The sequence below is a fragment of the Helianthus annuus genome, chromosome 7 (assembly GCF_002127325.2).
Source record: "Helianthus annuus cultivar XRQ/B chromosome 7, HanXRQr2.0-SUNRISE, whole genome shotgun sequence".
Classification (NCBI taxonomy): Eukaryota; Viridiplantae; Streptophyta; class Magnoliopsida; order Asterales; family Asteraceae; genus Helianthus; species Helianthus annuus.
In genome coordinates, this window is record NC_035439.2 from 127,468,199 (window position 1) to 127,490,596 (window position 22,398).

General features: G+C 43.4%; 2 protein-coding genes and 2 long non-coding RNA genes across 5 annotated transcripts; 3 read left to right on the plus strand and 1 right to left on the minus strand.

The window, feature by feature from the left end:
* The first annotated feature begins 8,044 nt into the window (after positions 1-8,044).
* LOC118479382 lies at positions 8,045-9,040 on the plus strand. Its single transcript, XM_035975020.1, has 2 exons — positions 8,045-8,588; positions 8,718-9,040. Exons 1-2 carry the CDS (start codon positions 8,045-8,047, stop codon positions 9,038-9,040), a joined length of 867 nt encoding a protein of 288 aa, XP_035830913.1.
* A 57-nt stretch (positions 9,041-9,097) lies between these two features.
* LOC118480419 lies at positions 9,098-9,831 on the plus strand. 2 transcript variants are annotated; one of them, XR_004862654.1, is made up of 3 exons: positions 9,098-9,209; positions 9,301-9,522; positions 9,701-9,831. It is a non-coding gene; the product is annotated as an uncharacterized LOC118480419 (long non-coding RNA). The 2 variants fall into 2 exon arrangements; XR_004862655.1 differs by having other exon boundaries at positions 9,698-9,812.
* A 21-nt stretch (positions 9,832-9,852) lies between these two features.
* On the plus strand, positions 9,853-12,617 carry LOC110882633. Its single transcript, XR_004862656.1, has 4 exons — positions 9,853-10,058; positions 10,183-10,555; positions 11,681-11,962; positions 12,100-12,617. It is a non-coding gene; the product is annotated as an uncharacterized LOC110882633 (long non-coding RNA).
* Positions 12,618-16,869: 4,252 nt separating this feature from the next.
* On the minus strand, positions 16,870-20,122 carry LOC110882631 (protein FAR1-RELATED SEQUENCE 5-like). The gene is made up of 7 exons (XM_022130608.1): positions 19,898-20,122; positions 19,640-19,659; positions 18,629-18,811; positions 18,244-18,502; positions 17,567-18,136; positions 17,414-17,487; positions 16,870-17,299 (listed from the first exon to the last, which is right to left on the minus strand). The coding sequence occupies exons 1-7, from the start codon at positions 20,120-20,122 to the stop codon at positions 16,870-16,872; spliced, it is 1,761 nt and encodes a 586-aa protein (XP_021986300.1).
* Between the last annotated feature and the right edge of the window lie 2,276 nt (positions 20,123-22,398).

Sequence of the window (22,398 nt, forward strand, 5' to 3'; positions counted from 1 at the left end):
CCTATTCGCGAACCATTCTTACCTATGCTACTTGTTACAATGAAGATCATGTCTGGAAGAATCAACATGACACAAGCCCAGCTAGAGGCTCTCGTTCAAGCTCAAGTTGCTGCGGCAGTTGCAGCAGCTCAAGCAGGTCAACACGCGCAGCAGCCTGTCTGCACATTCAAGAACTTCATGGACTGTCGTCCAAACTCTTTCAGCGGCACCGAGGGGGCAGTGGGACTCCTCCATTGGTTTGAAAAGCTAGAATCAGTGTTCGAAATATGCGAGTGCCCTGAGGCTCGCAAGGTCAAGTTTGCCACCGGTACTTTGGAGGGAATAGCACTGACTTGGTGGAATGCACAAGTCCAGATCTTAGGGTTGGCAGCTGCTAACGCCACCCCATGGAACGATTTCAAGGAACTCATCAAGCGTGAGTATTGTACACGTGAAGACATTCACAAGCTGGAAGACGAGCTGTATAACCTGAAAATGGTTGGATCAGAAATCGAAGCGTATACTAAACGGTCGAATGAGCTGGCCGTCCTGTGTCCAACTATGGTGGATCCTCCATACAAGCGCATTGAGATGTATCTCAAGGGATTGGCGCCAGAAATTCAGAGCCTCGTGACGTCGGCTAATCTCGACAACATACAGGAAATCCAGCGTCTCGCTCATCGCATCACCGATCAGGCAGTGGATCAGAATAAACTGCCCAAGCGTGTTAGTGCTACTGCTAACGTCACCACCTCAGTTACTCCTGCTACATCTGGTGACAGTAAAAGAAAGTGGGAAGGAGATTCTAGTAAAGGTTCAGCGACTGTTCAGCCACAAGCTCAGCAGCAGAAGATTGACCACTACCAGAGTCCTAGTCAGCAATCCTCTGGCAGTCACAGACAGAGGAGATATCAGGGTAGTCAACCTAGGTGCCACAACTGCAACAGGCATCACCACGGCCCGTGTAACAAGGGTCGTTGTCAAAGGTGTCTTAAGATGGGGCACGAGGCCAAAGACTGTAGGAGTCCACGGCCTGAGAATCAGAATCAGCAGCCCCAGCAACCAGCTCCACAGAACCAGCAGCAGCAACAGCAGCCACAGCGTGGAAACCGGGGATGTTTCCAGTGTGGGGCTGAAGGTCATTTCAAACGCGATTGCCCTCAATTGAACCAGAATCGCAACAACAATAATCAGGGCAACGGAAACAACAACGGTGGAAACAACAATAACGGCAATGAAGCTCGTGGTCGTGCATTCGTACTAGGTCGAGGCGACGCAGTGAACGATCCCAACGTTGTTATGGGTAAGTTTCTCCTTGACAATATTTACGTTACTGTTTTGTTTGATTCGGGTGCGGATACAAGCTATATGTCTGTGAAAACGTGTCAACTGCTAAAACGTGCACCAACACTTTTACCCACCAAACATGTAGTAGAGTTAGCTAACGGTAAAAGTCTAGAAGCCACGCACGTAGTTCAGGGTTGTAATCTTATCCTAGCTGGTCAAGCCTTCTCTATTGATCTCATTCCCATAGTTTTGGGTAGTTTCGACGTCGTGATTGGGATGGATTGGTTATCCCAACATCAGGCAGAAATCTTATGCAGCGAGAAGGTTATTCGCATTCCTCGTTCTGGTCAGGAACCTCTAGAAGTTCAAGGCGACAAGAGTGGTGCTGTGGTTGGCATCATCTCTTTCTTGAAGGCTCAGAAATGCTTACGTAAGGGTCACACAGCCATTTTGGCTCTTGTTTCAGATGCGTCTGCAAAAGAAAAGAAATTGGAGGACATTCCAATTGTACGTGATTACCCTCAGGTGTTTCCTGAAGACTTACCTGGCTTACCGCCTCATCGTCAGGTCGAATTCCAAATCGAGCTCGCTCCAGGAGCAGCACCCATAGCTCGCGCACCATATCGTCTAGCTCCATCGGAATTGGAGGAACTGTCAAAGCAGCTACAAGAGCTCTTGGAAAAGGGCTTCATTCGTCCAAGCTCTTCGCCTTGGGGAGCTCCAGTACTTTTCGTGAAAAAGAAGGACGGTACGTTCAGGATGTGCATCGACTACCGTGAACTCAACAAGGTGACGGTGAAGAACCGTTATCCTCTTCCACGCATAGACGACTTGTTCGACCAGTTGCAAGGGTCGTGTTACTATTCGAAGATAGACTTAAGGTCAGGGTACCATCAGCTGAGAGTCCGGGATGAGGACGTCTCCAAGACAGCCTTCAGAACTCGTTACGGTCACTACGAGTTTCTCGTCATGCCGTTTGGGTTAACGAACGCGCCTGCTGTATTCATGGATCTTATGAACAGGGTGTGCAAACCCTATCTTGACAAGTTCGTCATTGTTTTCATCGACGACATTCTGATTTATTCCAAGAGTCAAGAGGAACACGAGCAGCATCTTCGCCTTATTTTGGAACTCCTTCGGAAGGAACAGTTGTACGCCAAGCTTTCTAAATGCGACTTCTGGCTTCGTGAAGTCCACTTCTTAGGCCACGTGGTGAACAAGGATGGGATCCATGTCGATCCATCCAAGGTAGACTCGATCAGAAACTGGCCTGCACCGCGTACACCGACAGAAATACGCCAATTCTTGGGTCTGGCAGGTTACTACAGACGGTTTATCAAAGACTTTTCAAAGATCGCGCAACCACTTACGCTACTGACACAGAAGGGTGTCACCTACCGTTGGGGCAACACGCAGGAAACTGCTTTTCAGTATCTAAAGGATAGGCTTTGCAGCGCCCCTATTCTTTCATTGCCAGAAGGCACAGAAGACTTCGTAGTATATTGTGATGCATCCATCCAGGGTCTTGGATGTGTGTTGATGCAGCGTGATAAAGGGATAGCCTACGCTTCTCGTCAACTAAAGGTTCACGAACGGAACTACACGACGCACGATTTAGAGCTGGGAGCTGTTGTTTTCGCGCTTAAGATATGGCGACACTACCTGTACGGTACCAGGTGCACGATTTACACCGATCACAGGAGTCTCGAGCATATTCTTAAGCAGAAGGATTTGAATATGCGTCAACGACGATGGGTCGAGTTACTTAACGATTATGAATGCGCTATCAAGTATCATCCAGGCAAAGCCAACGTTGTGGCTGACGCCCTCAGTCGGAAAGACACTCTACCACGGCGCGTGCGAGCGCTACAGCTTACGATTCAGTCTAGCCTTCCTGCACAGATACGAGCTGCTCAGACAGAAGCACTGAAGCCCGAAAACGTCAAGGCTGAAGCCTTACGCGGCTCACGACAACAGATGGAACAGAAGGCAGACGGCGCCTACTATGTAACGGGGCGTATTTGGGTCCCACTTTATGGCGGTCTACGCGAACTTGTGATGGACGAAGCACACAAGTCTCGCTATTCGGTACATCCAGGGTCGGATAAAATGTACCACGACATCAGCACTACTTATTGGTGGCCTAGTATGAAGGCCCACATTGCTACGTACGTTGGAAAATGCTTGACCTGCGCAAGAGTCAAGGTTGAATATCAGAAACCAGCTGGCCTACTTCAACAGCCTAAGATACCGCAATGGAAATGGGAAGAAATTTCCATGGATTTCGTTACAGGCCTACCTAGATCCCAGCGTGGGAACGATACCATATGGGTGATCGTGGATCGACTCACCAAGTCTGCACATTTCCTACCTATAAAGGAAACGGATAAGTTCTCCACTCTCGCAGACGCCTATCTTAAAGAAGTTGTTTCGAGGCACGGGGTGCCCACATCCATCATTTCGGATCGCGATGCACGATTCACGTCAGAGCTATGGCAAGCGATGCACAAATCTTTTGGCTCACGATTAGACATGAGCACAGCATATCACCCTCAGACGGATGGGCAGTCTGAGCGAACGATTCAAACACTTGAAGACATGCTTAGAGCATGCGTTATCGATTTCGGCAACGGCTGGGAAAAGCACCTCCCTTTGGTGGAGTTTTCGTACAATAATAGTTATCACACCAGCATTCAAGCCGCTCCATTCGAGGCATTGTACGGGCGTAAATGCCGGTCACCTCTCTGTTGGGCAGAGGTGGGGGATAGTCAGATTACGGGTCCAGAGATTGTAGTGGACGCCACAGAAAAGATAGCACAGATACGACAACGCATGGCGGCAGCACGCGACCGTCAGAAAGCCTACGCGGACAAGCGTAGAAAGCCATTGGAATTTGAGGTCGGGGACCGGGTTTTATTGAAAGTTTCACCCTGGAAGGGTGTGGTTCGTTTTGGCAAACGGGGCAAACTAAATCCGCGGTATGTCGGACCATTTGAAATCATAGAAAAGATTGGCAAGGTAGCCTACAAGTTGAACCTACCAGCTGAACTCGGGGCAGTTCATAATGTCTTTCACGTATCGAACTTAAAGAAGTGCCTATCAGATGAAAACCTCATCATTCCTTTTAAGGAACTCACTATCGACGAGCGGTTGCAGTTCGTCGAGGAACCAGTAGAAATCACGGACCGGGATGTGAAGGTCCTCAAACACAAGAGAATCCCTCTTGTCCGAGTTCGTTGGAACTCCAAACGTGGTCCAGAGTACACCTGGGAACGCGAAGACAGGATGACAGAAAAGTACCCCCAGTTATTCGAAACTAATGCTACCACTACTGAGGCTGAAGCAACTACTTCGGAATTTCGGGACAGATCAACGGGGGGAGGATGTGACACCCCAGGAAAATCAGTGAACAATACAGTTTACCTAGCTTCCTCAGTGAGTGCATACCAAATTTCGGGACGAAATTTCCAATTAGTTGGGGATAATGTGACAACTCGAACTTAAGACTCACTTTAATGTAACGTTACGTGTCTACGTGATACTTGACTAATGAATGTAATGTGAATCTTGTGATTATGTTTTTACGTGAGTAGTGTTTACTATATGTGTTTGTATATTAATTAAGCCAAACCGCACAAGATGTTCTAAACGCATAACACTACACATCACTCGCACAAGGCCGTTTGGGCCTCATCCTTGTGCACGGACCAATAGGGCGGCCCATGAGGGGTTTCGGCCCACTCCCCTTTCACGTGATCAAGCAAGTTGTAAGGGGTTTTGTTTCTCATTCTTGTTACAAACATATCACACACACAAGTTCTCAAAACCCTAGTCTTTTCTCTCTCTCTCTCGTTTGCTTGGAACCCGACGGCAAGAGCATCCACAATTCGGATCACCCTCTCTTCTTCTCTAATTCGGTTAGTACTTGTCATGTTTGTAATTGTTTGTGTGCATGTTGATGTTTTCGAATATGATTGCTTGATACCGAATGAGTCTTGTTAACAGGTTGTGTATGATAATTTTAGATTGGATCAATGATAGTTAGTGTTCATATAATTGACTTGCTCATGAATCGGATATAGGTGATTGTATGATTGTAATCGGCCATATGTATACGTGATTGAATCAGATTGTAACTGGTTAATATGCTAACTAAATCGGATTAGTTGATGCTCATTGATTGGCTTCGTGAATGTTAGAATCGGATGTGTTTATGTGTTTAGATAAATGTTCTTGATTTTGGATTATTAATGTTCATACGAAATTCATGATAAAAGTCCTGTTTGATCGATAGTATGCTTGTTGGATTATGGAAAAACTGTTAATTGATCTAAATTGTGAAACTGCCTAAGTTGTTTGCTAGAATCACGGAGTGATTGTTACAGGAATTATGGAAACCAGTTACACACACGGTTGCGACTCAGATTGCGAGTCGAAACCTCACCGTCTCGACTCGAGACCACAAACAGCATAAGCCGAGACCATGGTTGCGAGTCCCGTTGCGACTCGTAACCGGACCATGACGAACCGAGATCACCATTGCGACTCGTAACCAGCTGTTGCGACTCGTAATCTCCGGTTGCGACTCGAGATCCCCGTTGCGACTCGAGACCGGCTATGCACAAACACTGTTTTGGGCCTACACTGTCACGGGCCCAATCTTATGACTGTTATGATATTGGGCTGCTTATTGTCATTGGGCCGGGTAATGATTGGACCGAACACTTAGATTGTTTATCGGATTGATGATACATGTACGTGTTTGCCATGATTATACGTGATACAATATACGTGCTATATACGAACTTGACTTGTATAATAACCATGATAGGACGTGGTTGACCATTTACTAGCTTAACTGTACTCTTTGTGTATCTGCCGAGCAAACCAAGGTGAGTTCACACAGCCAAGGCATGGGATTCCCGGGTTGGGAATTGGGTTGGATATGTTGAATATGGAATGATTACTCGTACTTACGCATTCTCTAGACTATAGACCATCGTCCTCAGGTTAGTCAGGACACGTTACGTAAAGCCTACGTAACCCAGATTATTTGCCATTTGTCTCCCGGGTCGGGAGGACACGTTACGTAAAGCCTACGTAACCCAATACCATCCACTGGCTTCCAGGTCGGAAGGCCACGCTGCGTAAAGCCTACGTAGCCCCCACGCGTACCACTGTCCTCGGGGAAGGGCACGTCACGTAAAGCCTACGTGACCCTGTACGTATTCCTGTTCTCGGTAAAGAAGAACACATGGTCGGAAGTTAGTCTAGTAAGTACCGTTAGTGAGAAGCCCTCATTAGCCAGGATAAACATGGGAAGCCCCCACCAGTAATAAGAACACAAGGTTTGGGAAGCCCCCACCTTTAGTACACACTAGTATGGGAAGCCCCCACTAGTCATATTTATACACTATGCTATGAACTTACTTTCTGTGAACTCGCTCAACTAGTTTGTTGATTATTTGCTGCATGCCTTGCAGGACCTTAGGTACTTTATGGAGCTTGCACAGGGAGGAGCAGGTCGTTGTGGGATATGGATCATGAACTTTATCTGAACGTATAACTATCTTGAGATTTTATACTATGCTTCCGCTATTTAAACGATGTTTGGTTTTGAAACATCAATCATGTCATGATGATTTACATTAATTACTTTTACTATTAAATGCTATGTTTGATATGATTGATGGCTTGATCCTGGTCAGTCACGCTCCCAAGCGGTGGTACTCCGCGGGTGGATTTTGGGGGTGTGACACAGCGTGCAACACCGGCGTTGGGGTCCGCGCACTTCATTACTGGACAAAAGATCTTTTGACGCGTCGTCAGGACTACGAGATAGCGAACGGAGGGTTCGGGCGTGGACGGGTGAAACCTCTAAGTGAGGCCCCAGCTAAAAACGGTGGAGCTGAACAGGTATGACCATATTTAAATTTTTGGTATCCCCTTTTTCCCGTATTTCCTTATAATTGGTTTATTGTTGGTCCAGCCTTAAAACAAATTTACGTAGACCGTTAAAAGCATAGCGTTTTCAACGATAAAACTGTAGGAACCACAAAACACTTTTTTCGTAAAAAATGGAAGTTCTACGTGAATTGTAAAAACCCTAACGATGACGGTATGGGCGGGCAGGCGAGCATTGTGGATGAATGGTTACAAGATTAGCTGCTTTAAGGTCCAAAATAGAGAAGACCTTAAGCGATCGGTTGAACCTGGATCCGGACAACGAGGATCATAGGAGGGTGAAGCGGAAATACCTCGAAGTGTTAGACGTGTTGCCATGTCTGCCGGATGAGGGATTAGAGACCTTCGAGGAAGGCGACATGCTGAATAGAACAGCCGGGGGTTCTTCCAGCCCTCCGTCCGCCCTAGCAGGTAATTGAATTGTTTTTTTATTTTTTTTTTTGGCTACGCTAGGTGCATTTTTTTTACCATGTTGTTTTTTATGCAGAGGGGGTTGAGCAAGCGGCGCAAGACGACACAAATGTTGCTTCTGATTCTGCCGACGAATACGAAGAGTGTAATTTAAATGTGTTGATAGCAGGTATCGCCAAAACCGCAGTAGAGGGGGACGGCGCGAGCCTGAGAGATGTAAGCATAGTCTGTGACACCTTTCCAGGTAATAAAAAGAAGGAAATGAGTAAACAAAACGCCCCCTCGAATTTTTTTCCATTGGAATTGTTGTCTTTGTGAAAAAAAGTGTTTATGTATTTTCATATTAGGGACACGTGGCGCTGCGGGTGGAGACGATGCCGACGATGGCGCCGATGAACCAGATATGGGCAATGTTGGGGCTGTTACCGCATGTAGTGGCGGTGCTGGGTACAAGCAGGCTGAAAGTTTGGAGGGGGTGAATCACGGGGAAGACCAGTTGGCGGTTGACAGCCAGGGTACAGTGAGCTTGGGGGATAACAGTCAAGTCGATGCTAGCGTGCCGGTCGAAACGAGAGTGGGGCGCTCGGATGTTGAGAGCCCGGTGAATGTTGGCAAGTCAGGTAACGAAAAAAGGCCCCATGAATGGAAGAAATGGACCTGTTGGGTAACTACTTCCTTTGTTTACTTTTTTTTTTCAGACTCGGGTGACGTTACGGGCGGTCCTGAAGCCACGCCCAATGATGGGAACAAAGAAACGGGCGCAACCGTCGACGACGGTGTTGAAAATGCACAGGCGGATGTTGATGGGAGCCCACCTGCCGCCGACGTTTTGCAGCAGCAGGCTGCCTCATTGCTTCGGCCCCTGGCTGTATGCGGGCTGTTTGCTCCGTTGGTTGGATCACCCAGGCTCGCAGCCGAAATTGAAAATGTTTCAGAACCTGGAACAGGTATGTGACCAGAAAAAATAAATGGGATTCAACTTGTTTATAACATTTTTGTACTTTTTTAATTTTTATTCTTTTTTCAAGCTAGTAAAAAATGCTCTGATGCATGAGTTTTTTGTGCTTCTAACCAAGGGGTGGCCGCTGAACGGACTGATGGCGTGACAACGGAAGGGGTGCAAGTGAGCGTTAAGACTGGCGGAGGTGAGACGGTTGTTAATCGCAGTTCGACGATGGAACTGGGGATTGGGTCTGTTGGGCGGGGGCGAGGCTGGACCAAGTCATCAATTGCCGCGAGGCTTCTTATCGGGCCCCCGTCTGTCAGCGCAGGCTGTTCCTCGGGCTTGCGTGCAGCAGACTACGTGCCCAGGGTATCTTGCGAGGGGGAACAGCCCGTGGGTACGCGCAGTGGAGTGTATATAAAAAAATACCAATTCACGTTTCTTATTTGGGTTTAATGTCTAAACACGGTAAAAATGTGGGCCTTCATGTGTTAACTATTTATTATCGCTCCCGTAGGTGTTGACGGTAGCAGAAGCCGGGTGGGGGGCAGTAGCCAGCCGAGTTTTAGCTTGGGGATCTCGCAGGAAGTAGCGTGTGGCGCGGGAGCAGGCGAAAAATCACCTGGTACGTTCCGTGGGGTGCTATTATGTTTCTTATTTTCGTTTTGGTCCTTTCTTTTTAATTTTTTTTTAACCTGTGCCAAACCACCCACCAGTAGCAGGTGTCCAGACTGACTTCGGACCCGGGCCTTCGGATGATCTGGACGTGTCGGCCACCATATCTAGCCCTGTCAGAAGCCCTCTAAGCTTCAAGTCATGGGTGCGCGAAGGTGAGGCCCCTACGAAGGTTGATGTTGCGTCGGGTAGCCAACCTAGTTTCAGTCTGGGGATATCGCAGAGTGTGCCTTGTGAGCGGCAGCCAAACGGGAAAAACTCGAGTACGTGCGCCGTGACTGTATAAAAAACAAATCACTTTCTTATCACCTTTGTTTAATATTTTTTATTTATTTTTTTTCATTTTCCTTGCGCTACGTAGGGAATGGTTTGTTTTTTATGTATCTTAATTTTTTGTCTCTCGTTCTGTTTTCTTCCTGTGTAATCCCCACCACCCAGCAGGTAATGAGGCCGGATCGGGTTCCGTACGTAGTGGTGGTGCGGGCGGCACCGACGGTGCAAGAAGACGTTTAGGAGCTGATATCTGCGGCTGGGGCCCTATTGCAACCCGGGGCCCGTTCGACATGGCAGAGGGCTGTAAGCGCACGGGGACTGGGGGGCACCCGAAGCAAACGGAGCCTATTCAAGCAAGACCAATCAGAGCGTTTCACGAGAAGCCGCGCTTGCGTTCCAACCCTGATGATGTCGAGATAGACCCAAAACAAAGCACGACGCTGGAACTTTCGGCATGGCGGTGGCTTTTCCGTAAGCGGACAAAGAATGGGCTGTTGAAGCAAGCACTATTTGAAATGACCGAGAGGTAAAAAAGATAAACAACCACGATTTATTATGCCGCGCTCGTGTCGCCATTTTTACACCAAGTCTAAAAATGATTTTTATGTTTTCGGATAAGCGGGTTTTTTTATGTGTTTTTTTTTTCGCAGTGATCCATCCATACAGGTCAACCCGGACGATGCATGCGATAACTTTCCGTAAGTTACCCAATCGAAAATAAATTTATGAAGAACCCTATCGGTCGGATATTTGTTAGGAAACATACCTGATATGAAAACTTCTGGAAATTCCCCGTTTTTAATTTGTAAACTTTTTTTTTCCTTCTTGTTCATGCCCCGTAGATATGTGATGTTTGAAGACATGTTTGGGGCACGGGTGGAAACTATAGCCCTTCAATCCCTGGAGATTGGAAGCAATGTAGCCGGGTCAATAGTCGATGCATGGGCGCACGTCTTCAACGGTGACCCAAAATTTTCAATCCCCGGGATGCCTAGACGCTTGTTTAGCGTCCACACAGCCGTGGTAAGATGTTAAGCGTACACCTTTTTTCCCACATAAAACGTACAATCCTTGTTGAGATGACCTTTTTACAAATTTTCGCAGAACACAAGTAGACCTTTTTTACGTAAACCGTAAGAGGAAAAAAAAAAATTATGCCGTAAAAAAAAATTATGCCCGTAAAAAAAATTATGTGCATAAGTTGTAAAAAGTAACTTTTTTATGTGCATAACTTGTAAAAAGTAAAAAAGGGTTCCGTAAAAAGGTATAGATTGTAAAAAAAAAACTTTTTATGTGCATAACTTGTAAAAACTAAAAATGGGGACCGTAAAAAAGTAAAGATTGTAATTTGCGAACATAACAAAAAACTTTTACGTAAGCGGTAAAACGTAAACCTTAAAAAATGTTTTCCGTATAAAGTTTGGCATAAATAAGTTAAAGGGGTGAAACATAAATTTAGTGTAAACCGCAAAAAAGTTTTCTTAAAGGTAAAACAACAACTGTAAAAAGTAAACGTACGCAATTAGCAAAAAAGAATAAAAAATAAAAAAAGTACAAAAGTAAAACAGCCCGCATACAGCTAGGGGCCGAAGCATGGTGGCATAAAATTATGCCTGAACCGTAAAAACTTGTGCCTGAACCGCAAAAAGTTCCCCGTAAAAATTACGTTTTCATTAAACCGTAGTTTCGCGAAAAACTAAAAAGGTTTTTTCTGTAAAAAGTAAAACGTAACCCATAAAACGGTTAACGTAAAAATTTGCCTAAACCGTCAAAAAAATATTACGCTAACCTTATACGTAAAACGGTTTCCGTTAAAAGGTAATCTAAAAAAAGGTCTCCGTAAATTTTTTACGTAAAAAGGTTTCTGCGAACTTTTTTTACCTGTAAAGTTCTTGCGTAAAAAAGGTTTCCGTAAAATTTAACGCTAAGCATAAAACCGCTTAAAATGTGCGTAATATGTAAAAAGTAAAAGGGTTTTCCGTAAAAAAAAGAAAACTTTGTAATTTGCGCAACAATACAAAAAGTTTTACGTAAACGGTAAAACGAAAACCTTAATATGTTTTGCGTATTCCTTATGCCGTAAAAAAAATAATAAAACGTAAAAAAAAAAATTACGCCGTAAAAAAAAATAAATAAAAAATTATGCAGGTTGACTGGATGTTAAGCTTGGAGACAGACCCTGATGGGGGTCGCGTGTCTGCGTTTGAATGTGGGCTCAAGAGTAGCCTGGCCGGGCGACATCACCTGCTGGACCTGTGAGCGTTCGACATGGTCTTTGTGACAATGCTAGAGGGAGACCACTACTACCTTGTAGTTTTTGATTTGGAGGCCGAGTGCATACACCTCGTTGACCACTTGGGCGACAGGGGGTCTGGGGCATTGTTAAGGGATGACGACAGCTATATCATGAAGTCAACACCGTTTAAAGTGGTATGTGTTGCATGTTTTTTTTCCTAGTACTGATATTGTATTTTTGTCCTTTCTGGTATAATTAAAGCTCAGGTCGTGTTACGTCTGACTTTTTTTCCCCTTGCCCGCAGAAAGATATTTTCGTCGATTACTTGAAGTTGGTGAATCATCCCAAAGTGACAGCAATGCAAGCGAGTCTCATTATGCGCGAGGACCTTCCATGGTCTACAACCCGCAGAATTGTAGCGCCGTTTGTTGAGTCCGGCATATTCGCAATGCGCCATATGGAACAGTTTGTGGGTTCCAGGCGAAGTTTCTTCTGTGGGTTTAGTGTCCACGGGGCGCGGAAAAAAGTCCAGTGCAATTACTTACGCAAAAGGTATGCTGCGGAGATAATGTTGTCCCCCGTGAACAAATATGGCGACGTCATTCGACGTCGGTTGCAGTTTGTGTAGTCATTGTTCTGACATGTTAGCCAGTCACTTTTTTTTGAATGGGGGTATTATGGGTTGGGCGTCTTTTGGGGTGGTTTTTAGCAAGCTTAGACAATGACTTTTTTGTTTTGGGACGATTGACAGATGTGTTTCTGTGGGTCACTAGGACAACCGCATGTTGGTTGACTAAAAACACCCAGTAGGGGGTGGTTTTAAAAAAAAATTCCCTTTCCTTTTTTGTTTCTTTCTTGGTTAATCGAAACTTTACGTAACCCGAAATAATTTTCTTGCTTAGAAGGTAAAAAACGTAAACTCCAAAAGGTATGCGTAAAACGTTAAAACGAGCATGTAAATTCGGGGAATAACGTAAACAGTTATACGTACAAAAGGGCCAATCGTATATTTTTTTACATGAACAGTTACGTAAACCGTACAATAGTTTTAAAAGGTTCATGTAAAGCCTGTTACATAAACAGTTGCGTACCCCGTAAAAACAGTTAATTCCCGTAAAACTTTTTTCGCGAAAATTTTTATGTAAAAATTTAAAAAATGCAAAGTTACATAACCCGTAAAAAGTTTTTGCGTAAAAAAAAAAGGACGAACATCGCCCAAAAATGCCCGTAAAAAGCTTTTTGCGTAAAAGGTAAAAACGTAAACCATAAAAGGTAACCGTAAAAAATTTGCGTAAAACGTTAAAAAATTTTACGCTAAGCGTACACCTGTAAAAGTTTTTGCGTAAAAAGTTTCCGTGAAAAGGTACACACAAAAAAGGTCTCCGTAAAATTTTTACGTAAAAAGGTTTCGGTAAACTTTTTACCTGTAAGGTTTTTTGCATAAAAACGGTTTCTGTAAAATTTTTACACTAGCATAACTGTTACATAAACAGTTACGTAACCCGTAAAAAAGTTACTTCCCGTAAACTTTTTTCGCGAAAGCTTTTATGTAAAAAATTAAAAATGAAAAGGTACATAACCCGTAAAAAAGTTTTTGCGAAAAAAAAAAGGACGAACATCGCGTAAAGAGGTTTTTGCGTAAACCGTAAAAAATTTGCGGAAACCGTTAAAAATTACACCTGTAAAAGTTTTTGCGTAAAAAGTTTCCGTGAAAAGGCAAACTAAAAGAAGGTCTCCGTAAAATTTTTACGTAAAGAGGTTTCTGTAAACTTTTTACCTGTAAAGTTTTTGCGTACAAAGGTTTCTGTAAATTTTTTACGCCAAGCATAAACCGTTTTAAAAATGTGTGCAGTATGTAAAACGTAAAAAAGGTTACCGTAAAAAGGTAAACTTTGTAATTTGCGCAACATTTACAAAAAGTTTCCGTGAAAAGGTACACACAAAAAAGGTCTCCGTAAAATTTTTACGTAAAAAGGTTTCGGTAAACTTTTACCTGTAAAGTTTTTTGCATAAAAACGGTTTCTGTAAAATTTTTACACTAGCATAACTATTACATAAACAGTTACGTAACCCGTAAAAAAGTTAATTCCCGTAAACTTTTTTCGCGAAAGCTTTCATGTAAAAAATTAAAAATGAAAAGTTACATAACCCGTAAAAAAGTTTTTGCGAAAAAAAAAGGACGAACATCGCGTAAAGAGGTTTTTGCGTAAACCGTAAAAAATTTGCGGAAACCGTTAAAAATTACACCTGTAAAAGTTTTTGCGTAAAAAGTTTCCGTGAAAAGGCAAACTAAAAAAAGGTCTCCGTAAAATTTTTACGTAAAGAGGTTTCTGTAAACTTTTTACCTGTAAAGTTTTTGCGTACAAAGGTTTCTGTAAATTTTTTACGCCAAGCATAAACCGTTTTAAAAATGTGTGCAGTATGTAAAACGTAAAAAAAGGTTACCGTAAAAAGGTAAACTTTGTAATTTGCGCAACATTACAAAAAGTTTTACGTAAACGGTAAACCGTAAACCTTAATATGTTTTGCGTATTCCCTATAAAGTTTATAGAAGACGTATAAAATCAGCAGGAACCAACATAATGTAGGACGTATACCTTTTTCAATGTGGCAACATAAAAACCGGGAAATGTTCCAGGAATTTTAACGTAGAGTGTAAAAACCTTTTCGTTTATTTATGTGAAACGCAAAAAGCTTTTTTTTACGGTAAGACATACACGAAAATCATTAAATGCAAACATAAAACCTTCATATTCTATAGGATCGATTAAACGTGAATTTTTTTCTTTAAAACTTAATACATTCTGTGGGAAAAAAAAGGATAATAAAAATCAATAATCACACTCAACTTGTAAACACACAAAAAGGGAAGTGGTAGGTATGTCTGTAAGGAGAGGTGTTTTGGAATTGGACAAAACATCTTTTCTTAGTTTGTCATTTAGTCAAAAATAGTAATGGGCTTGGAACCACTCATTTTTTCCTTTGGAGTTGAAGTGATAACTGCACAAGGGTCAAGTGTCATGCACCAAAAAGGTCAGGAATATCTATAAGTGCAGTTGGAGAAAAAAGCACAACTCCTCTTGTCACCTTCCTTTGTTTGTATCTCTATATATAGTATACCGAATTAGGTTGTTTTTCATCCCAAACCATAGAACAAAAAGACATTCTCTAAATCCACTAACCGACTTCAACAACCAAAAAGGAAAAGCAGATGGCAGATGGCCGGAAAGTTTGGCGCCCACGCAAACCTGTCCCCCCCGGAGGTGAACTAACAAAACATACATGTGTTACATTGTCTTAGCGCGTCGCTTATTTAATTTTTTTTTTATTTTTAAAAAAACGTTTTTGTTTACCTTCTGTCCAGGCTCGTCACCAAGACCTCCCAATCAAAATGCGAAAGCCAAAACAGTGCAAGTGTGGAGCAAGACGGGATTGGTGTCTAACCCAGACACTATTTGGCTCCCTATCCAGCGCGAAGACGGTGTCTCAGGGGTGCAAGTATGGGATCGTCGCCGACTGGGTATGAATTCGGAACCAGATTTGGCTTGGTATCCCAGGCAAGCCACGGGGTCTCCCCCGACCCCCCGCCGCCCCCCGCAAACAGCCTTTGGTTCGCCGGCTCCCCGGTTCGGTTCACCTTCTGCCCCCTTGAGCACGCCGGGGCCCGTTACGCCGGTTCGTGGGAACTTTGGTTCCCCGCCAGCCCGTTTTGCTTCGCCCCCTCTTGTTGGAGTTGCTTTTCGTACTCCCCAAGGAGCTGCTTTCAGGACGCCACCATCTGTGGGTGGAAGCGAGAGGTCAAAGGGCAAGCAGCCAATGACTCAGGTTTGGGTTCCTAAGGCGACCCAAGGGGAGGATCCTGATCCCTATCATGGTTCCAAGGATGCAGCGGCTGGTTCGGATACGGGATTCTTTTTGTGGGGCGCGGACTGCGACTCTGATTTGGATTAGCCATTGGTGAAAATGGTTTTCAAGCGTTTCGCTGGATGTGTAGTGCATGTGGGGTTTGGTCGCTAGGGTGTTTTATGTGTCATGTGTTCCATTGCAGTGTTGTGTTTTTTTAAAACTTCGTTTGTAACCGATGTCTGTTTCGTAGTGTCTTGTTTTATGCATTAAAATGCAACGTATGTGTCTGTAAAATGTTTCGTTCAACTAATAAAAATGGAACGCGGTGTATGTGCTGTAATGTTATTTTTTTAGCAATGATAAAAATTGCCTGGACCGTAAAAAATGGAACGCGGTGTATGTGCTGTATTGTTTTTTTTTTTATCACTAAAAATGGAACGCGGTGCATGTGCTAAATTTAAGGTTTCGTATCACTTTTTTACGCCCAAACTTTTACAGATATACGGTAAGCGTAAAAAGTTTTTTATACGTTTTTAGGCATTTTTTTAACTTTAACCTTTTATGGGTTACGATCTACTTTTTACGGAAAAGCTTTTTTTGCTTTTACGCAAAACTACGTTTTAAGGAATACGCAAATTTTTACTTAAAACTTTTTAAGGAATACGCAAAACATATTAAGGTTTTTCGTTTTACCGTTTACGTAAAACTTTTTGTATTGTTATGCGAATTACAAAGTTTTCTTTTTTACGGAAACCCTTTTTGCTTTTTACATATTACGGGAAACCCATTTTTAAGTGGTTTCTGCTTAGCGTAAAATTTTACGGAAACCTTTTTATGCAAGAACTTTACATGTAAAAAAGTTCACGGGAAACCTTTTTGACGTAAAAAATTTACGGAAACCTTTTTTTAGTTTACCTTTTCACGGAAACCTTTTTACGTAAAAAAAGTTAGCGTTATATTTTTTTAACGGTTTAGGCAAAATTTTTACGTTAACCTTTTTACGAGAACACACAAAAAACATAAACTAAGTACTATTAACCATACCACAAAGGGGGGGGGGGTTGCTTTATACATTAATTGTCATACCAAACTTACAGATATAATATACCAAAAACTTATTACCTAGTCCAAACACAGCCATGCTGGTCAACAAAAAAGACACGTCAACCCAACCGTGCACCACATAAGTCATAAGGTGAACCCCCGTTGCAAAAAAAGGAACCCCCCCGTCACGCCGCCCCCTTCAGCCCCAGGTCTAAGGTTCTGCAGTCTTGCGTTTCTCTGGGCAGTTGCGGGAGTCATGCCCGGTTACAAATCGGTTGCATGTTCTGCACAATCGCTTGGGCTTTTGGTGGTTCTGGACTGCCCTCTCACCCGGCCCAATCATGCGTTTGTTTGTCCCGCATCCCTTATTGCGTACGCCTTGAGGATTGGAGCAGGAAACGGGGGTGCTCTCCTCATCTTCCACCACCACGCCTAGCATATCAGCCATAACCTGTGACTCTGTTGCCTCGGCGACTCTTTTACCACGTCGATCATCATTGAATTCTTTTGTCCAGCCTTTGATTTTCTCAACGAAATCCTCCATCGCTGCCCGGTCGCCCATCACAGCCTCAAACGCTTCAGAAAAGCAGTCCACTAGGGTGTTCCTGGTCAACGAAACCGGAGACAAGTCTACCCCATACCTGAATTCTACACGGAAAACCGACTTCGGCAACACGTGACGTCCCTAGCGACTAACCACATACTTAGCCGGGATTTCGTCCACCTTTGTTTGCCGGTATACGCAAAATATATGCCTGCAAAGGTATCCAATACGGCACCAAAGGTTACATGAGCATGTTGTAGTGTCCTCGACTGGGTCCACTTTAACCTGCACCATGTCGGAAAACACACCCACGTTATAAAAAAAGCGGGTACTGAAAAGAAAAAAAACGGGGAGGGGCCATTACCGTGAATTCATTGACGACATCGGAACGCTTGTCCAAATGCGTAACAGTATAAACCTTTCTCCCGTCGACTACTTCGACCCCGATAGTATAGCAGTGTAAAAGGCCCTTCAGGATCTCTTTGCGGACCTCGATGAATATGGCCGGGGAATACAATAATGCGCAGTGCTTCTCTATCGCCAAACCAGATCTGAAGTCGTGTGCGCGATCATCCGCCTTGAAGTCCCCAACCCTCTGCCTATAGCGTTGGGACTCCATCGTGGAGTCATAACACAAAAAAAACTGGACAAGGGTGTTCGCCCAGGACGAGCTCACCTTAAACGTAGAGTTCGAACTCTCGCACCGGGACGTAGTCTTCATCAAACATGACATTGGGATTTCTCTAAAGTATGCCGGGACCCACATCTCCTTTATGTTGTACATGTCTCTCAGCCACTCGTGACCTTCAAGCCCATACTTCTCTAGAAGCTTCCCCCATCTCCTCTCGAATGTCCCCGGTTTAATATAAATGTTCCACACCAGTTTGTGAACGGCAGCCCTGAATTCAGTGTTATGCGCGACCTCTCCTGTAATCTGGAAAGAAAAAAATGCCAAAAAAATGAGATAAATTAGTTCAGCCAACAAAAAGAATCTCGTATAGAAATAAAAATGAAAAAGACATGAAGGGGCGACAGTTCCACCTTCGCAGGTAGTTTCTTCATGATGTGCCACATGCACAGGCGATGGAGTGAACGATCAAACACAGCAGCCACTGCTTGCCGCATGGCCGGGTCTTGGTCAGTTAGCACCAGGGTGGGCTGCTTGTTGTGCGTGTCGAGGAAAGCCCTTAACTGCCACGTGTAGGCCTCAATTGTCTCACAAAACAATAGCCCCGCTCCAAAAGTGACGCATCGCTTGTTGTTGTCAACCCCGGTAAACGGAACGAAGATCAGATTGTACCTGTGTGTACGACGTCAATCAGTTATAACGCGATTAACCCAGTTGAAACTTTCGAAAAAAGATATATAATGAAAAAAATATATATATATATATATAAACCCAAACTTGAAGGCTGTGAAAATTTACTTGTTGGTTTGATAAGTAGCGTCGAATGCGAGGACGTCGCCGAAAGCCTGATAGTTGACCTTGGAAATTTCATCCGCCCAGAACATGTGTCGAATTTCGCCGTTTTCCACGCTGTACTTAAAGGTGTAGTTCGGCAGGTGGTTGACCCGATCTTTCATCTTCTCGATCACCAAATGTGCGTCCCTGTCACCAATGAACATGCGAACCCTTGATGCAAAGTTCCGAAAGTCATCAGCCGTCCCTTTGACGTTGTGGTGCCCCCCCTAAGGTTAACTTGTAGCCTATGTGCCATCGACGGTCCGACCTTGCTAAGACTTGCTCGATGGATGAATTCTTTAGTAAAAAAATCAAGCTTCCGGCGTTTTTTCGTTAGATCTCTGTTATGCCATGGGACCATAGGATGGTTATGGTTCTCTTCAAAGTGATACAACACCCAAACACCAGATGACTCATCAAACCTCACACGTATGCAAGCTTTACAGTCACACACACGGAAAGTGGCATGCCTTATCTTCAGCGATGTCTCGTCAAGGCTATTGAAGTCCCTATTCTGGCTATGCGGCTTCCCGTGGTTGGAACAAACAATGTACCGGTGCGTGATAACTCCTTTCTTTCGCTTAATTGTCCCAAGCCTAGTTGAAAACCCACAGTGACCTGCGTAGAGGTCATACATCTCCGGGACGTCTTCCCATTGCTGAAACACGGCCTCGATTCTTGGTTTTATGTTTTCCGGAGCAGCTGGGCACCAGTAGCGTGTCCCATTTGGAGTGAACTAGGAAAAGCACTCGTCCTCTGACTCTGGGGCGTGGTCTGCGAAACAAAACACACCAAAAAATTTTATACACCTCAGTCATAAAAAGCCGACTACAATAAAAAAACTAATATTGGGTGGGGGGTGCAGCAGCAAAAAAAGAATACACACAAAACCATGTGTTTATATTTTTTCAAAAACAAAAAATCTATGATGACCAACAATTAACTACTTTTTTACACTGAACGTAAAAAATCAACCCCCCACTCTCAAAAAACATCTGTTTGTATACAAAAAAAAAGGAATAACAAATACAACATAAAAGAATTGTGGGTGAACTGACATCAAAAAATGCAAAAACTAATTTTCACAATTAACATAAGAGGGTGAGCAAGTATAAAGTTAACCCCCATCATTCAACCCCCGCTTTTTATTTTTCTTTGATACCTATGCAAAGTCAGTTCCCAAAAAAAAATTAAGAAAAGTCAAATTAAGGTTTTGAACGGGATATGGGTTACCTCTGTTGCCTGGTTTGGGGTCATCAATGGAGTCCGCGAACCACCAGAACTTGATCCTCGCTCAACACCCACAGTAACCGGCGTCCCAGAGAGAGCAAACTGCTCCAGAAACAGAGTGCCTTCGACATCAATCCCCGCTCCTGATCCCCGTTGTGGGGTGCAAATGATAAGATTATCTGCATCGGCGACTTCTCCTTCCAAGTCGCCACTCGGAGGTTTATACATTTTGCTGGGTGTTTTTGAATTTTGGTTTGGGATTCTCCAGTGAAGGGGGGTGATTGATGAAGGAGGTTTTTAGGAATTGGTAGATAGAAAAGAAAAGGCCAGAAGGTGAATGTGTGGGGTGATTCAAGAAGTAGAGCTTCGTTATATAAAGAATGAAGGAAAACATTGGGATCAATAAAATCTACAGTGCTATTCGTATTATTTCTGACAAATCGAAAAATGGAAAACGGAAATGACAGGGGGGCGGTGGCTGATTGAAAAGGGAAGGGGGGTTAAATTACCATATTAACCTTCAGAAAAGCCATGTGGGTAAATGACATGTCAGCTTGTTATTGGATAATATTAGTTCTCATGGTTCTTACAACTGGAGCTGGTTCTCATTTTAGCGGTCCCCTATATATATATATATATATATATATATATATATATTTTACAATGAAGTTAGAAATAAACAAATAAAGCTCCTCAAACAAAAGCTTGTTTGAATAAATACTTCATTGAAAATAAAAAGTCACAAAAACAAAATGTTTTACGAAAACCGACGCTTTTTACGCTTTTTGCCATTTTCTACTAACCACTAACCCAACTACCCACCTTTAGCCCAAGCCTAACCCTTCACCCAAAAAGTTCTCTTGATATTTACAAAGGTATAAAGTTAAAAAGGAGGAGGATTGATTGCTTGGCAAGCTTATGGTAGGAATAAGTTCCATGCCGCTCTCGAGTGATTCACTAAAAATACACCTTCGGCCGAGTGTGAGTGATTTCTCCCGTGAGGTATGTGAACTTGTATATAAATGGAATTTTAAAAAGGCATGTTATGCCTTAATAAATAATTTACCTTATGAAAAGTTTTTAATAAATCATGACAAATAGGATTGTAAATAAGTAAAAATAAAACCTAAACAATCTTGGAAAATCCCGACACTCTATGACAAGCCCAAAACCTTCTCTTCTACCCATTCCATTTGGGAATGTAAGCCCACATATTAAAGAGTTTTGCTTGAGGACAAGCAAAAATTCAAGTGTGGGGATATTTGATGTGTGTAAAATGCAACATATAAATTACATCAAATGAGGCATAAAACTAACCCTTTTTAAGTACTAATGTTGGAAAAAGTGTATTTTTGTCTTCCTTTTGTATTTTCAGGATTAAATGAGCTCAAATTAACAAAAGAAGCAAAAAAGACAGCTAAATCTAACATAAATACAAGAAAGGGAACAATAGTGGACTGCCCGACCCCTTGACAGCATCCTCCCAAGCAAAACAGAGAAGGCAGAAGACTGAACACGCCCCGTGCTCAGCGAGCACGGGGCCGTGCCCAAGAAGCAGTAGAAAAGACAAACATGTAGAAGCTTCTATTTCTCACCACGGGGCCGTGCCAAGTGAACACGGGGGCGTGCCCAAAGTACTGCAGGCGCATTAATTGTAATTGCGAATTACAATTAATGAGGAGAGATAGTGTCAGACGGGCATGGGGCCGTGCCCAGCGGACATGGGGTCATGCCCAGGCTTCTGTTCAGCTTATAAATAGGAGTGCTTGGAGCCATTGCAACTCATCCCTTGGCACACCCCCTCTCTCACACTTCATCCACCACCCACCACCATCACAACACCATCATCCACCACCATCATCCATTGTCCATCATAGAGTGTGTGAGTCGTCTCGGGATCCAAGATTGATCGTAAGAGTTCTTGACAATCAAGGCCATGTTTGCCTAAGTCTCTTACATCACTTGGTGAAGACAAGTGTTTAGTATAATACTTTTTATTTTTAATCTTTTGCACTTTTTAATTGGTTTTGTATTAATGACTTTAATAACTAGTTTCTTATGTTGAAGGTGATTCTTCCTTATCGTTTGTCTGTGGTGTCTTGGCATTATTTTACTGTCTATATAAAATAAAATATTTTCACCATTCATATCTCCACGGTCTATATGGAGGTATGTTGGCTACCTGGTCGGGGGTTAAGGGAACGGTTTGGTAAGGGTCTTGCCCTTGTTCAGCGTTTAGAGGTCCTGCAAGGGACCTTGGTCAAATTTAGTAGGACCTCCTTCAATACCCAAAGGTATTGGATGTCGGGGATCCAAACTCTTTGATCCCCTCATAAGTTAACTACTATTAATACTATAACCCGGCTATTTAGGACTGTATCCCTGCTGACTCAGACTACTTAGTTGAGGGTAACGTCACCTTCAAAAGAGGGGCCTACCATAATTTGCATTAATAACTTAATTAATTATTTTCAATAATCCGACCCTTTAGGATTGTATCCTTG

Coding starts and splice junctions, on each gene's coding strand:
- LOC118479382 (XM_035975020.1), top strand. CDS start 8,045: ATGGGCAATGTTGGGGCTGTTACCGCATGTAGTGGCGGTGCTGGGTAC. Junction 8,589..8,717: donor TGTTTCAGAACCTGGAACAG/GTATGTGACCAG, acceptor CTTCTAACCAAG/GGGTGGCCGCTGAACGGACT.
- LOC110882631 (XM_022130608.1), bottom strand. CDS start 20,122: ATGTATAAACCTCCGAGTGGCGACTTGGAAGGAGAAGTCGCCGATGCA. Junction 19,660..19,897: donor CCCCAAACCAGGCAACAGAG/GTAACCCATATC, acceptor GTATACAAACAG/ATGTTTTTTGAGAGTGGGGG. Junction 18,137..18,243: donor TGAAGAAACTACCTGCGAAG/GTGGAACTGTCG, acceptor TTTTCTTTCCAG/ATTACAGGAGAGGTCGCGCA.